Source organism: Eleutherodactylus coqui, chromosome 6, assembly GCF_035609145.1.
Source record: "Eleutherodactylus coqui strain aEleCoq1 chromosome 6, aEleCoq1.hap1, whole genome shotgun sequence".
NCBI classification, from domain to species: domain Eukaryota; kingdom Metazoa; phylum Chordata; class Amphibia; order Anura; family Eleutherodactylidae; genus Eleutherodactylus; species Eleutherodactylus coqui.
Window position 1 is genome coordinate 223230054 of NC_089842.1, and position 13755 is coordinate 223243808.

The following is a 13755-nucleotide window of genomic DNA, read 5'->3' on the forward strand; positions in this document are numbered from 1 at the left end:
ATTGGGCAGGGTAGTCCTCTGCTGTGACCCCTTGTAGTGCTCCGCACTTGATATTGGGCCGGGTAGTCCTCTGCTGTGACCCCTTGTAGTGCTCCGCACTTGATATTGGGCCAGGTAGTCAGTCCTCTGCTGTGACCCCTTGTAGTGCTCCGCACTTGATATTGGGCCAGGTAGTCAGTCCTCTGCTGTGACCCCTTGTAGTGCTCCGCACTTGATATTGGGACGGGTAGTCCTCTCCTATGACCCCCTTGTAGTCCTCTGCTTTAATATTCGTCCAGCTAGTCCTCCGCTGTGACCCCATGTAGTCCTCTGCTGAGATATTGCTCCAGGTTTTCCTCCGCTGTGACCCCTTGTAGTGCTCCGCTGTGATATTGGTTGGGTAGTCCTCCGCTGTCACCCCTTGTAGCTCTCCGCGTCCATTCTGAGTCTGATGATGATTTACGTAGACGCCGCGAACCACGGACAGCGTCTCATTAGGCTGAGGGGGGAGACTTGAGTCTTTCTGATAAAGCCCTGCAGTTTGTCAGAATTGTGATTGATTTGCACGTCTTCTGTGGTCGCCCCGCGCCACGAATACTGATGCGTGATTTAATTGGAAGACTAGGAATGAACATTATTCCTCGGGGAAGCTCTCGGATCTGTCGGGTTGTAGAGGAAGCGTCTTCATTGTCTCCCATTAGTGACCGGCATCCAGCACTCAGGTTGAGTAGTGCTGCCTGGCGCCGAGGACGTGATCTGGCCCTCCAGCGTCTGTTAATCGCCATCGCATAATAAAGCGCAGGCCGTACTGCAGTGAATAACTGAATACATTGTCCCTCCGCTCCGCGACCTCGCCGATGTTTGCAGGTTTTCCGCTCTCTAGAGATCATTTTGCTTAAATAAATGCACATCCGGCGGTTAAAGTGCCCGTGAAGGTGCCAGGCGAGGAGCGGCACCACAGAGATCACAGGGCAGACCTTGCCTGCATGCTTCATTAGTAAATGAGGCGTGGGTGACTTGTGCCTCGTGCAACGACGGTGAGTGTAATTGTCGCAGGCGACTCGTCACGGATCATGGGATCTAGTGAACCTCCATGATGCACAGTACAGTATTGATCTGGAGAAGTGCGTTGACATCTCTTCCTTTCCGATGAGCGGCCGGCATGTGATGGCGTTGGCTGACAGTCGCGCACGCTGTGCTTCATTCATCCACACCGTCTACAAGAAAAACGGTCCTTGTTGCCCATAGCAACCACTCGCACCAGACCCCTGCTGAGGTAAAGGGAGAGCTGTGCTGTGACTGGTTGCTAAGGGCAACAAAGACAGGTTTTGTTTTCGACAATCTTGTTGGGCCTGCCAACATGGTGGTCAGCCGACGGCACAACCCGAAGCTCCGTTATCGATCGGACACCACACGTTTTACATGTGGATTGAGCCGCTCTCAGACCGCATCCTCCTCACTGGTAATGAAGGAGCTGCTCGCTTTCCTCAAATCCATGTAATGAAGGATAAACCCCTCGGCCTGGCAGCGCGATTATCTGAGGCGTCTCCGTGAGGAGAGAGCTCAACCGCCATAAGACCGGGGAGCGTCTTCCACTGCCCTCCCCGGGGAGACGACTCCTTTGTCTCTCCCACCGACGCTTCGTTGAGTCACTTTGTGATTCCTCGCGGGAGGATTGTGAGTGTCGCTCTTGGACACCTGATGGCGAGGCGCTCCGAGAACTGGCTGACAGGCTCGAGCGGCTTGGCACCACGCTAGGAAGACGAATCGCTGCCAACAGGATAATGAGTTTGGATTAAAGATGGAAGCCGCTTGCAGCTCGGTGCTGGGGGTGTGAAAGCCTTCGTTAGTACTCGGGGTCCACAAACAACTAGCGCGCCCCCAGACTGTAGAGTTTGGTGCTGCAGTCCTGACTAACATGAATTGGGGGGGATCCGCAGGCTTCAGGCCACGTGCTATCTGCGCAGATCGCGCGTGACACGTGGGGGATCCACAATTTCCATAACCGCCGCCGTCTGAGCAGCACAGTGTTGGGTCCGCGGGTGCCGTGTGGGCACCTACCATGGGCGGTGTCATGGCTCTTTGTATTTTGCACCCTCCTCTGACACGTCCCGTGCTGCTCCCATGCAGGTGCATTGTAATTATAGAAAGGACAACCTTTAAAAGTGCAGAATCTGCTCCCTTCGGGGAGTTCTTCATTTCCAGAGTCCCCGATGACTCTACCACCAAGGGAGGAGGTCGTGCAGGACAACACAGCTGCCTCATCCGTTACTGCAGTCACATTACAGTAGCGCTGCACCAAAATCCTAAATCTCATGGTGCCCCGAGGTTAAGGGTTTATTTAGTGGAGTTTCGGAACAATTTCCGGGTCTGTTGCGTCTCCAGATCCTCATTCCTCTCCTCCCCAAGTAGAGGATTGAGCACCTCAGACATCTGAGGAGCTGTGGTCACCATTGCACATATGTGTTATATCCCTCGTAGGATCGTTAACGCCACCCTCTGCCTGCAGCCGGTTTTACAGAATCGATCACATTATTATGGCCAGCCAGCTAATATCCACTGTGGGCCACGCAGGCGGGCCGGGAGGGAGTAAGGTGCTAGTAGGTGGCCTCCACTATCTGAAGCCGTGCTGACTTCAGGGTGCATGGGGAAGGATCCATAGAGCGATCATGACGATCGAGGCGGTCTCACAGATGCTCAATGCGGTCCAAGTCTGGGGAATACGGGGGCTGGTAAGTACTGGGAGGTCTCGGTTGTGCTTTCCAACCCCTGTAGAAGATCCCATCTGCCCTGGGAGACAATCGGCATGTATGGGAGTACGTGATCTGCAGGGATGGATCTATAACCCGATGGGTTCTGAGCGCCTTCCACATAGACGATGGTCCCAGACAATGCCACGACCAGAACGCTGCTGCCACCAGGTTGTGTTCTTCCAGCAATTGCTGCCGAGGGTTCGTTCTCCGATGTTTCTCACCTGACTCTCCAACATCCATCCGTTTGATGAGGTAGAAGACCACCCTTCACCAATCAGCAGTGGTCTGATTCCGATGCAGCCAAGCGGACAAAAGGCTTTACTTCCAATGCCCCTATGTTACACAGGCGCAGTGACCGTGTGCAATCGGGCTTTCTGGACTGTATTACGTCTGGTTTCCCCACGGGTCATCTTCATGGTAAGCGGCTCTACTGTAGGGTCAGTCGCCCTCCACCTCTGTAGCCAACGTTCACCTCACATCATTGGCGTGCGATGCTTCCCAGCTTCCAGTTATTCCCAATGGGGCCATTTGTCCGCACACAGTACACTTTCACCACAGTGGCCCGTGGACACCACAAATTGCGCTGTTCTAGTAATACCGCCATCCGTGGCCCGAAGCCAATTATCATCCCAACTGAATGGTTCCTTACACCCAATGATGAGGGATATGTGAGCCGCTGGCCTGTTGCACACCTTATATACCCACCTTATATACCGCCTTCATGGACGTGGCCATAATTATGTGGCTCGGCCGTGTTATTTCATGCCTCATTCTTTACCCTCCAGTGTTCCATTCTTGCAGCTTCGCACTTCGGCTTCTGTACTCTCGTAGGTATGTGGCAACTAAGATGGCTCTGGCATTGGTGGCGTCGGGTCACTGCAGGCTCTCAGTAGACATTCTGTATGGCTTCTGCTGCCGCCTGCATTATAGCCTGCCCGCCTGGAGCCCTCCTCATACGGGGCACGATGCGAGGACCGTGGATGGATCGTTGGCTGCCCGTGTTGGCTGACATCTTGTGAATGCAGGACAGGTCATTAGTTCTACACAAAGCATGTAATTTAGCGTCCTGCGTCCAGGGATCGGGGCACACGGACATGTTAGTAGCAGTGTAGTGGGATAAGACTGGCATCACATTACCCCTCCACCATGTGCCCGCACCGATGAGCCACTGCCAGCTTGCTGTATGTGAATGGAGCGGACTGCTGGTGATTTGTAGAGACTCGGAGAGATCAGCGGCCGCCTGGTATTACTGTGGAGATTGTCACTTTCATGCATGGCTTCTTCCCGCAGATAGATGGCCGTCTCCGGCCCCCTAGTGCATTCAGCGGGACGATGGGAAGAATGGATGGAGGCCGGAGCCTGTAACTTATATCATTAGAAAGCAAGAGCCGCTAATGACATCCCACCCGGGCGGATGGGGCGCTACTTCTGCCAGGATGGGGGGAGTCCCAACGTTGGGGAGTGCACGAAGACCCAGCCTGCAGAGCATCGCTCCTGATTGTGGGGTCGATTACAGCAGGTGGTCCGCTTTATGATCCAGCTCTTACCAGGCTGAGCGCGCGGAGGGCGGCACACATTACTAATAACCTATTGCATGATGCACCCCGCTGTAGTAGGGATCATGCCGCTCGCCAACTTGATTGCGGAGAAGATCTGCAGCTCTGTTCCTGATGGCGCGGACATCGCACGTCGGCTGTTGCGGATGGCGCTGACGCCGGCATTGCTGCTCACGGTGAAGGTATTCCCTAGGATGCTTGTGTTGTGGAGCGCTGCCCCCGGGTGTCTGTGCTCAGTACCTTGTTGGCTGTCTCTTTGATGTCACATTAGACAGCCAGCGGTCTGTGCTGCCTCCCCCTTACACGCCGGGCTCATCTGTAACCGTTAATTGCTGATGCCCTCTGGGGGCTGCAGCTTCTCGGTGGTCCCGGGTCCTGATTGTGATGCTGCTCACAGCCTTCTCTCTCTCTGGAGCCACGTGACTCGCGATCGATCGCCGCTGACAGTCGGACAATAGTTTTTTTCTGTAAAATGGATTCCCCTCATCTGCAGGCGGCTGTTACACGCTGTTCTACAAGCGGGAGCCATTAGTATGTACCCCGTGAAGCCGTTATCTGGTGTGTGACCTCCACATAGCAGCAGACCCCCCTTTACTATAGGAATGGCGCTACGTGGTAAGGTGAAGGTCGGGGGGGTCCGCAGTGTTGGGACCACTTCGTCTGACTTCCCTGTCCTGAGCGATTCCTCGGCGTGTCACTCACGGCTGCCTGATGTGTCGTCCGTCTGATGCGCACTCAATTATTTATGTCCAGAGCCGTGCTTGCTGGAGTGCGGGAGATGTGCGGCTCTCCGTGTACCGGCGCAGCGTCTAACTAGGGCACGCTGAGCTGCATTGTTTTCTGTGCGCCCCTCCCCATAAGCTGCCATCTCCACCTGTCAGCGCGGTAGGGTCCTCGGCCAGTGACACCCCCCCCCCCCCTCCTGCCTGCTTAAATTGGACCCCTTGAAAGGCTGCAAAGATGCCGGTGGGTTGGTGGCGACTCTTACCAGCTGCAGTCTCAGTGGATTTGGTCTCTGGAAGGACGGGCAGACCCCTCAACACTGTATTAGATGGTCAGCCTTTGTAGCCAGTAAGACGGCTGAGCCTGCTGCACCCCCATACTACTATTCTGATTGTACTTTGCCCGTCTTCTCTGTCTGTTAGTCCCCCCCATAAGGTCTGTCCCAGATATGTCACCACACTAGCCCGGGGTCCGCTCCTTGTGCCTCGCCGCGATTACCCTCACTGCAGAATGCCATCCGATTCTGGATGACAGCGGTTCTGAGGCTCCTCGTACTGATACCAGGTGGACCTGATGTCCTCACGGGGACACCATGGGATGGAGTAATCAATGGGGGGGGGGGGGGATTGATAGGAGAATCATACTCCTGCAGTGCCCAGGAGATGATGGGGGTGACAATACCATGTGGTGGTGGTGGTAGTACTTTAGGTCAGTATGGGGATGGTGTGGGTAGTAGTACATTTGGTCGGGATGGTGGGGGTAGTACATGAGGTCGGTATGGGGATGGTGGAGGTAGTAGTACATGCGGTCAGTGTGGGGATGGTGGGGGTAGTGGTACATCAGGGCACCAGGACAAGCGTCGCCGTGTTGCCGGGTCTGCGAGTTTGATAGACTGGTTTCTCTGCAGATTCTGCGAGGTGACAGCTGACAGCGGCCGCGTCTGCCGCCGGCGCTCTGCGCTCATCTGTGTAAGTGACTTGGGCACGGCTGAATTGGCTGTCTGGTGTGCGGGGGGCTCAGAGCTGCCTCTTAATTAGTATAAATGGGACCCACTTGCTAAAAATATCTGCTGGTCGGGAGCGCAGCGCCTCTGACAGCTGGATTTGTATAATGCCGCCTGCCAGCTAATCGGATCCCTCCAGGCAAACACAACATTAATCCTGACACACTGTACCTCTCTATTACTGTGGGGAACATGGCGGCCACGCCGGGCCCCCGGAGCGCGTCCCCCTCGTCACGCGGGTGACCGCAGTGATTATATTGGTGCAGAGAACGGCGCTGTCACTGTGCATCCTCTTGGACTGCTTGGCAGCGCGGGCGGCACATGAAGTGCTCGTTACATTACTGCCTCTGTATGATGCGTGGCGCCAACACCGGTCACCTCGCGGACGCGCTGCCCGTATTATTGATGGCTCTGCAGTCTCTGATCTCACAGTCTGCTGAGCCTGCTGTCCAGCGTGTGACCCCTCATCCCTACGCGTCATGTATATGGGGCACCAGCAAGAAGGGCGAGCGGTGTCAGCGTCACGCTGGGGGTGACGCCACCTATGACGACTATCACCTTGCACATGTGTCGGCAGCAGTCTGGCTTTGTGACTGTGGTGACGGTAAGGAAGACTTGTAGCCAGCGAGAAGAGAAGTGGACATCACTGACATGTGCCTCCTGCTTTCCATATGCCCCCACGTATGTCATGTCCTTCTCAAGGACGGAAGCTGTGCTAAATAATAATTCTGCTGAATGCTCAGTGCCACATGACCAACATACCGCCATATATCAAAGAACCAACAGCAGCTCTTTATAATCCTCACATGTCTCTCCTTCATGTGTCCACAGCTCTATATAAGCCTCACACGTCTCCTCTTCTTCATGTGTCCACAGCTCTATATAAGCCTCACACGTCTCCTCTTCTTCATGTGTCCACAGCTCTATATAAGCCTCACACGTCTCCTCTTCTTCATGTGTCCACAGCTCTATATAATCCTCACACGTCTCCTTCTTCATGTGTCCACAGCTCTATATAAGCCTCACACGTCTCCTCTTCTTCATGTGTCCACAGCTCTATATAAGCCTCACACGTCTCCTCTTCTTCATGTGTCCACAGCTCTATATAAGCCTCACACGTCTCCTCTTCTTCATGTGTCCACAGCTCTATATAAGCCTCACACGTCTCCTCTTCTTCATGTGTCCACAGCTCTATATAAGCCTCACACGTCTCCTCTTCTTCATGTGTCCACAGCTCTATATAAGCCTCACACGTCTCCTCTTCTTCATGTGTCCACAGCTCTATATAAGCCTCACACGTCTCCTCTTCTTCATGTGTCCACAGCTCTATATAATCCTCACACGTCTCCTCCTCTTCATGTGTCCACAGCTCTATATAACCCTCACACATCTCTTCATGTGTCCACAGCTCTATATAATCCTCACACGTCTCCTCTTCTTCATGTTTCCACAGCTCTTTATAATCCTCACACATCTCTTCTTCATGTGTCCACAGCTCTATATAATCCTCACACGTCTCCTCCTTCTTCATGTGTCCACAGCTCTATATAACCCTCACACATCTCTTCTTCATGTGTCCACAGCTCTATATAACCCTCACACATCTCTTCTTCATGTGTCCACAGTTCTATATAACCCTCACACATCTCTTCTTCATGTGTCCACAGCTCTATATAACCCTCACACATCTCTTCTTCATGTGTCCACAGCTCTATATAATCCTCACACGTCTCCTCTTCTTCATGTGTCCACAGCTCTATATAATCCTCACACGTCTCCTCTTCTTCATGTGTCCACAGCTCTATATAACCCTCACACATCTCTTCTTCATGTGTCCACAGCTCTTTATAATCCTCACACATCTCTTCTTCATGTGTCCACAGCTCTATATAATCCTCACACGTCTCCTCCTTCTTCATGTGTCCACAGCTCTATATAACCCTCACACATCTCTTCTTCATGTGTCCACAGCTCTATATAACCCTCACACATCTCTTCTTCATGTGTCCACAGTTCTATATAACCCTCACACATCTCTTCTTCATGTGTCCACAGCTCTATATAACCCTCACACATCTCTTCTTCATGTGTCCACAGCTCTATATAACCCTCACACGTCTCCTCTTCTTCATGTGTCCACAGCTCTATATAATCCTCACACGTCTCCTCTTCTTCATGTGTCCACAGCTCTATATAACCCTCACAAATCTCTTCTTCATGTGTCCACAGCTCTATATAATCCTCACACATCTCTTCATGTGTCCACAGCTCTATAATCTGTGATTGTTCCCAGCAAGAGAAACCACGTAATTGTAATATAATACCTTTTATTGGCTAACAAAAATATATGATGTAATAATAGCGAGCTTGCGAACTTCTCAGGTTCTGGGAACAATCACATTTTGCTCTACTGGCTAACACGGTACCAGATCTTTTTTTCATTACAGCTCTATATAATCCTCACATGTCTCCTCTTCATGTGTCCACAGCTCTATATAATCCTCACATGTCTCCTCTTTATGTGTCCACAGCTCTATATAATCCTCACATGTCTCCTCTTTATGTGTCCACAGCTCTATATAATCCTCACATGTCTCCTCTTTATGTGTCCACAGGTCTATATAATCCTCACACGTCTCCTCCTCTTCATGTGTCCACAGCTCTATATAATCCTCACCCGTCTCTTCTTCATGTGTCCACAGCTCTATATAATCCTCACCCATCTCTTCTTCATGTGTCCACAGCTCTATATAATCCTCACCCATCTCTTCTTCATGTGTCCACAGCTCTATATAATCCTCACACATCTCTTCTTCATGTGTCCACAGCTCTATATAATCCTCACACATCTCTTCTTCATGTGTCCACAGCTCTATATAATCCTCACACATCTCTTCTTCATGTGTCCACAGCTCTATATAATCCTCACCCATCTCTTCATGTGTCCACAGCTCTATATAATCCTCACACATCTCTTCATGTGTCCACAGCTCTATATAATCCTCACCCATCTCTTCTTCATGTGTCCACAGCTCTATATAATCCTCACCCATCTCTTCTTCATGTGTCCACAGCTCTATATAATCTTCACACATCTCTTCATATGCCCACAGCTCTATAAAATCCTCAAACATCTCTTCGTGTCCACAACTTTATATAATCCATACACATCTCTTCATGTGTCCACGCCTCTATGTAAGCCTCACATGTCTCTTCTTCATATGTCTGCAGCTCTATATAATCCTCACACATCTCTTCACATGTCCACAGCTCTATATAATCCTCACACATCTCCTTATGTGCCCACAGCTCTATATAATCCATACACATCTCCTCTTCTTCATGTGTCCACAGCTCTTTGCAATCCTCACACATCTCTTCGTGTCCACAGCTCTATATAATCCTAACCCATCTCTTCTTCATGGGTCTGCAGCTCTGTATAATCCTCACACATCTCTTTTCCATGGGTCTGCAGCTCTGTATAATCCTCACACATCTCTTTTTCATGGGTCTGCAGCTCTGTATAATCCTCACACATCTCTCTTTCATGGGTCTGCAGCTCCGTATAATCCTCACACATCTCTTTTTCATGGGTCCACAGCTCTATATAATCCTCACACATCTCTTCATGTGTCTGCAGCTCTATATAATCCTCACATGTCTCTTCTTCTTTGTCCACAGCTCTATATAATCCTCACATGTCTCTTCTTCTTTGTCCACAGTTCTATATAATCCTCACATGTCTCTTCTTAATATGCCCACAGCTGTATATAATCCTCACGTCTTTTTCATATATCCACAGCTGTATATAATCCTCACACATCTTTGTGTCCACAGCTCTATATAATCCTCACATTTCTCTTCTGCATGTGTCCACAGCTCTATATAAGCCTCACACATCTTTTCTTCTTCATGTGTCCACAGCTCTATATAAGCCTCACATGTTTGTTCTTCATGTGTCCACAGCTCTATATAAGCCTCACATGTCTCCTTCATGTGTCCACAGCTCTATATAAGCCTCACATGTCTCCATGTGTCCACAGCTCTATATAAGCCTCACATGTCTCCTTCATGTGTCCACAGCTCTATATAAGCCTCACATGTCTCCTTCATGTGTCCACAGCTCTATATAAGCCTCACATGTCTCTTTCATGTGTCCACAGCTCTATATAAGCCTCACATGTCTCCTTCATGTGTCCACAGCTCTATATAAGCCTCACATGTCTCCTTCATGTGTCCACAGCTCTATATAAGCCTCACACGTCTCCTCTTCTTCATGTGTCCACAGCTCTATATAATCCTCACACGTCTCCTCCTCTTCATGTGTCCACAGCTCTATATAAGCCTCACACGTCTCCTCTTCTTCATGTGTCCACAGCTCTATATAAGCCTCACATGTTTGTTCTTCATGTGTCCACAGCTCTATATAAGCCTCACATGTTTGTTCTTCATGTGTCCACAGCTCTATATAAGCCTCACATGTCTCCTTCATGTGTCCACAGCTCTATATAAGCCTCACATGTCTCCTTCATGTGTCCACAGCTCTATATAAGCCTCACACGTCTCCTTCATGTGTCCGCAGCTCTATATAAGCCTCACACGTCTCCTCTTCTTCATGCGTCCGCAGCTCTATATAAGGCTCACACGTCTCCTCTTCTTCATGCGTCCGCAGCTCTATATAAGGCTCACACGTCTCCTCTTCTTCATGCGTCCGCAGCTCTATATAAGGCTCACACGTCTCCTCTTCTTCATGCGTCCGCAGCTCTATATAAGGCTCACACGTCTCCTCTTCTTCATGCGTCCGCAGCTCTATATAAGGCTCACACGTCTCCTCTTCTTCATGCGTCCGCAGCTCTATATAAGGCTCACACGTCTCCTCTTCTTCATGCGTCCGCAGCTCTATATAAGGCTCACACGTCTCCTCTTCTTCATGCGTCCGCAGCTCTATATAAGGCTCACACGTCTCCTCTTCTTCATGCGTCCGCAGCTCTATATAAGGCTCACACGTCTCCTCTTCTTCATGCGTCCGCAGCTCTATATAAGGCTCACACGTCTCCTCTTCTTCATGCGTCCGCAGCTCTATATAAGGCTCACACGTCTCCTCTTCTTCATGCGTCCGCAGCTCTATATAAGGCTCACACGTCTCCTCTTCTTCATGCGTCCGCAGCTCTATATAAGGCTCACACGTCTCCTCTTCTTCATGCGTCCGCAGCTCTATATAAGGCTCACACGTCTCCTCTTCTTCATGCGTCCGCAGCTCTATATAAGGCTCACACGTCTCCTCTTCTTCATGCGTCCGCAGCTCTATATAAGGCTCACTCGTCTCCTCTTCTTCATGCGTCCGCAGCTCTATATAAGGCTCACACGTCTCCTCTTCTTCATGCGTCCGCAGCTCTATATAAGGCTCACACGTCTCCTCTTCTTCATGCGTCCGCAGCTCTATATAAGGCTCACACGTCTCCTCTTCTTCATGCGTCCGCAGCTCTATATAAGGCTCACACGTCTCCTCTTCTTCATGCGTCCGCAGCTCTATATAAGGCTCACACGTCTCCTCTTCATGCGTCCGCAGCTCTATATAAGGCTCACACGTCTCCTTCATGCGTCCGCAGCTCTATATAAGCCTCACACGTCTCCTTCATGCGTCCGCAGCTCTATATAAGCCTCACACGTCTCCTTCATGCGTCCGCAGCTCTATATAAGCCTCACACGTCTCCTTCATGCGTTCGCAGCTCTATATAAGCCTCACACGTCTCCTTCATGCGTCCGCAGCTCTATATAAGCCTCACACGTCTCCTTCATGCGTCCGCAGCTCTATATAAGCCTCACACGTCTCCTTCATGCGTCCGCAGCTCTATATAAGCCTCACACGTCTCCTTCATGCGTCCGCAGCTCTATATAAGCCTCACACGTCTCCTTCATGCGTCCGCAGCTCTATATATAAGCCTCACACGTCTCCTTCATGCGTCCGCAGCTCTATATAAGCTTCACACGTCTCCTTCATGCGTCCGCAGCTCTATATAAGCCTCACACGTCTCCTTCATGCGTCCGCAGCTCTATATAAGGCTCACACGTCTCCTCTTCTTCATGCGTCCGCAGCTCTATATAAGGCTCACGTTTGTTCTTCATGTGTCCGCAGCTCTATATAAGCCTCACACGTCTCCTTCATGTGTCCGCAGCTCTATATAAGCCTCACACGTCTCCTTCATGTGTCCGCAGCTCTATATAAGCCTCACACATCCATGTGTCCGCAGCTCTATATAAGCCTCACACGTCTCCTCTTCTTCATGTGTCCGCAGCTCTATATAAGCCTCACACGTCTCCTCTTCTTCATGTGTCCGCAGCTCTATATAAGCCTCACACGTCTCCTCTTCTTCATGTGTCCGCAGCTCTATATAAGCCTCACACGTCTCCTCTTCTTCATGTGTCCGCAGCTCTATAAGCCTCACACGTCTCCTCTTCTTCATGTGTCCGCAGCTCTATATAATCCCCACACGTGTTTGTATATAATCCCGTTGCTCTGTATTACATATCTCGGCCTTGCGGTACTGGCAGCGTACGGGTGTGTGTTACAGTAGAAGCGTGAACATTACTAAGTGCTTTTGGCCGGCTCAATATTTCCTAATTAATTCTCAGCCTTGAGAGCAGAGATTAGAGAAAAAAAACAAATTACAGCTCAGCCGTGCGTGCGATGTATTGACTGACACATGTGACCCGGGGATGTCCAATGACAAGCCTTTCATCCTCCGCTGTTAGTAGCGGCGTGAGTTACTTGGAAGGAGCTGTTCAGGTTTGATCTTGTGGGGAGCAGGTCATAGTGGGGTGCAGTTTAGCCCCTTGTAGGATGGGTGTCCGTGGGGGCCAGAGTAGAAATAACTGATGATTCTTTGTCCTTATGTCTTCCAGTTTACGACGAGATGGTTACACGGTTCAGGTGAATGTTAACGACTACCTTGACATTTACTGTCCACACTATAACGAGTCGATGGCGGAGCACAGGATGGAGCAATACATTCTCTATATGGTGAATTATGAGGGCTACCGCAAGTGCAACATCAGCCACGGCTTCAAGCGCTGGGAATGTAACCGGCCTCACTCCCCGCACAGCCCCATCAAGTTCTCAGAGAAGTTCCAGCGGTACAGTGCTTTTTCCCTGGGATATGAGTTCCATGCGGGCCACGAATACTACTATATCTGTGAGTACGCACGGAGCGATCATGCCAAGCACGGACCTCCTCACACCTGTGTATTTGCGGGAGAGCGGAGGGCGGGCCTGAGATGCATGTATTTCGTTTTGGGCATTGCGCAGGCATCCTAAGGGGGGTCTAGACCACTGCTGGAGCTGCCATCATGTAGGTTCTTATAGTCCAGACCACCCTCAGAGGTACCATCCTGTAGACCTCTCTAGTCTTGACCAGTGTTTCTCAACTCCAGTACTCACAACTCCCCAACAGGTCATGCTTTGAGGATTTCCTCAGTGCTGTGCAGGTCATGTAATTGTCGGTGCCTCAGACATTGCCACAGGTGTTTTCTCTATCCTAAAACCATGACCTGTTGGGGGCGCTGAGGACTGGAGTTGAGAAACGCTGGTGCAGACCACCATCAGAGGCAGCATCATGTAGGCCCCCTATAGTCCAGACCAACGTCCAGAGACACCATCATGTAGACCGCTATAGTCCAGACCACCATCAGACGCACCATCATGTAGGCCCCTGTAGTCCAGACCACCATCAGAGGCACCATC

At 50.8% G+C, this 13755-nt stretch overlaps 1 protein-coding gene across 2 annotated transcripts in view; it reads left to right on the plus strand.

Moving 5' to 3' along the window:
• Window positions 1-13755, plus strand: part of EFNA3 (ephrin A3) — a 65314-nt gene that overhangs the window by 43082 nt on the left and 8477 nt on the right. For both annotated transcript variants that reach the window (XM_066608933.1, XM_066608934.1), the window contains exon 2: window positions 12918-13207. In XM_066608933.1, the coding sequence (XP_066465030.1) occupies window positions 12918-13207 (290 nt within the window). The remainder of the gene's footprint in view (window positions 1-12917; window positions 13208-13755) is intronic.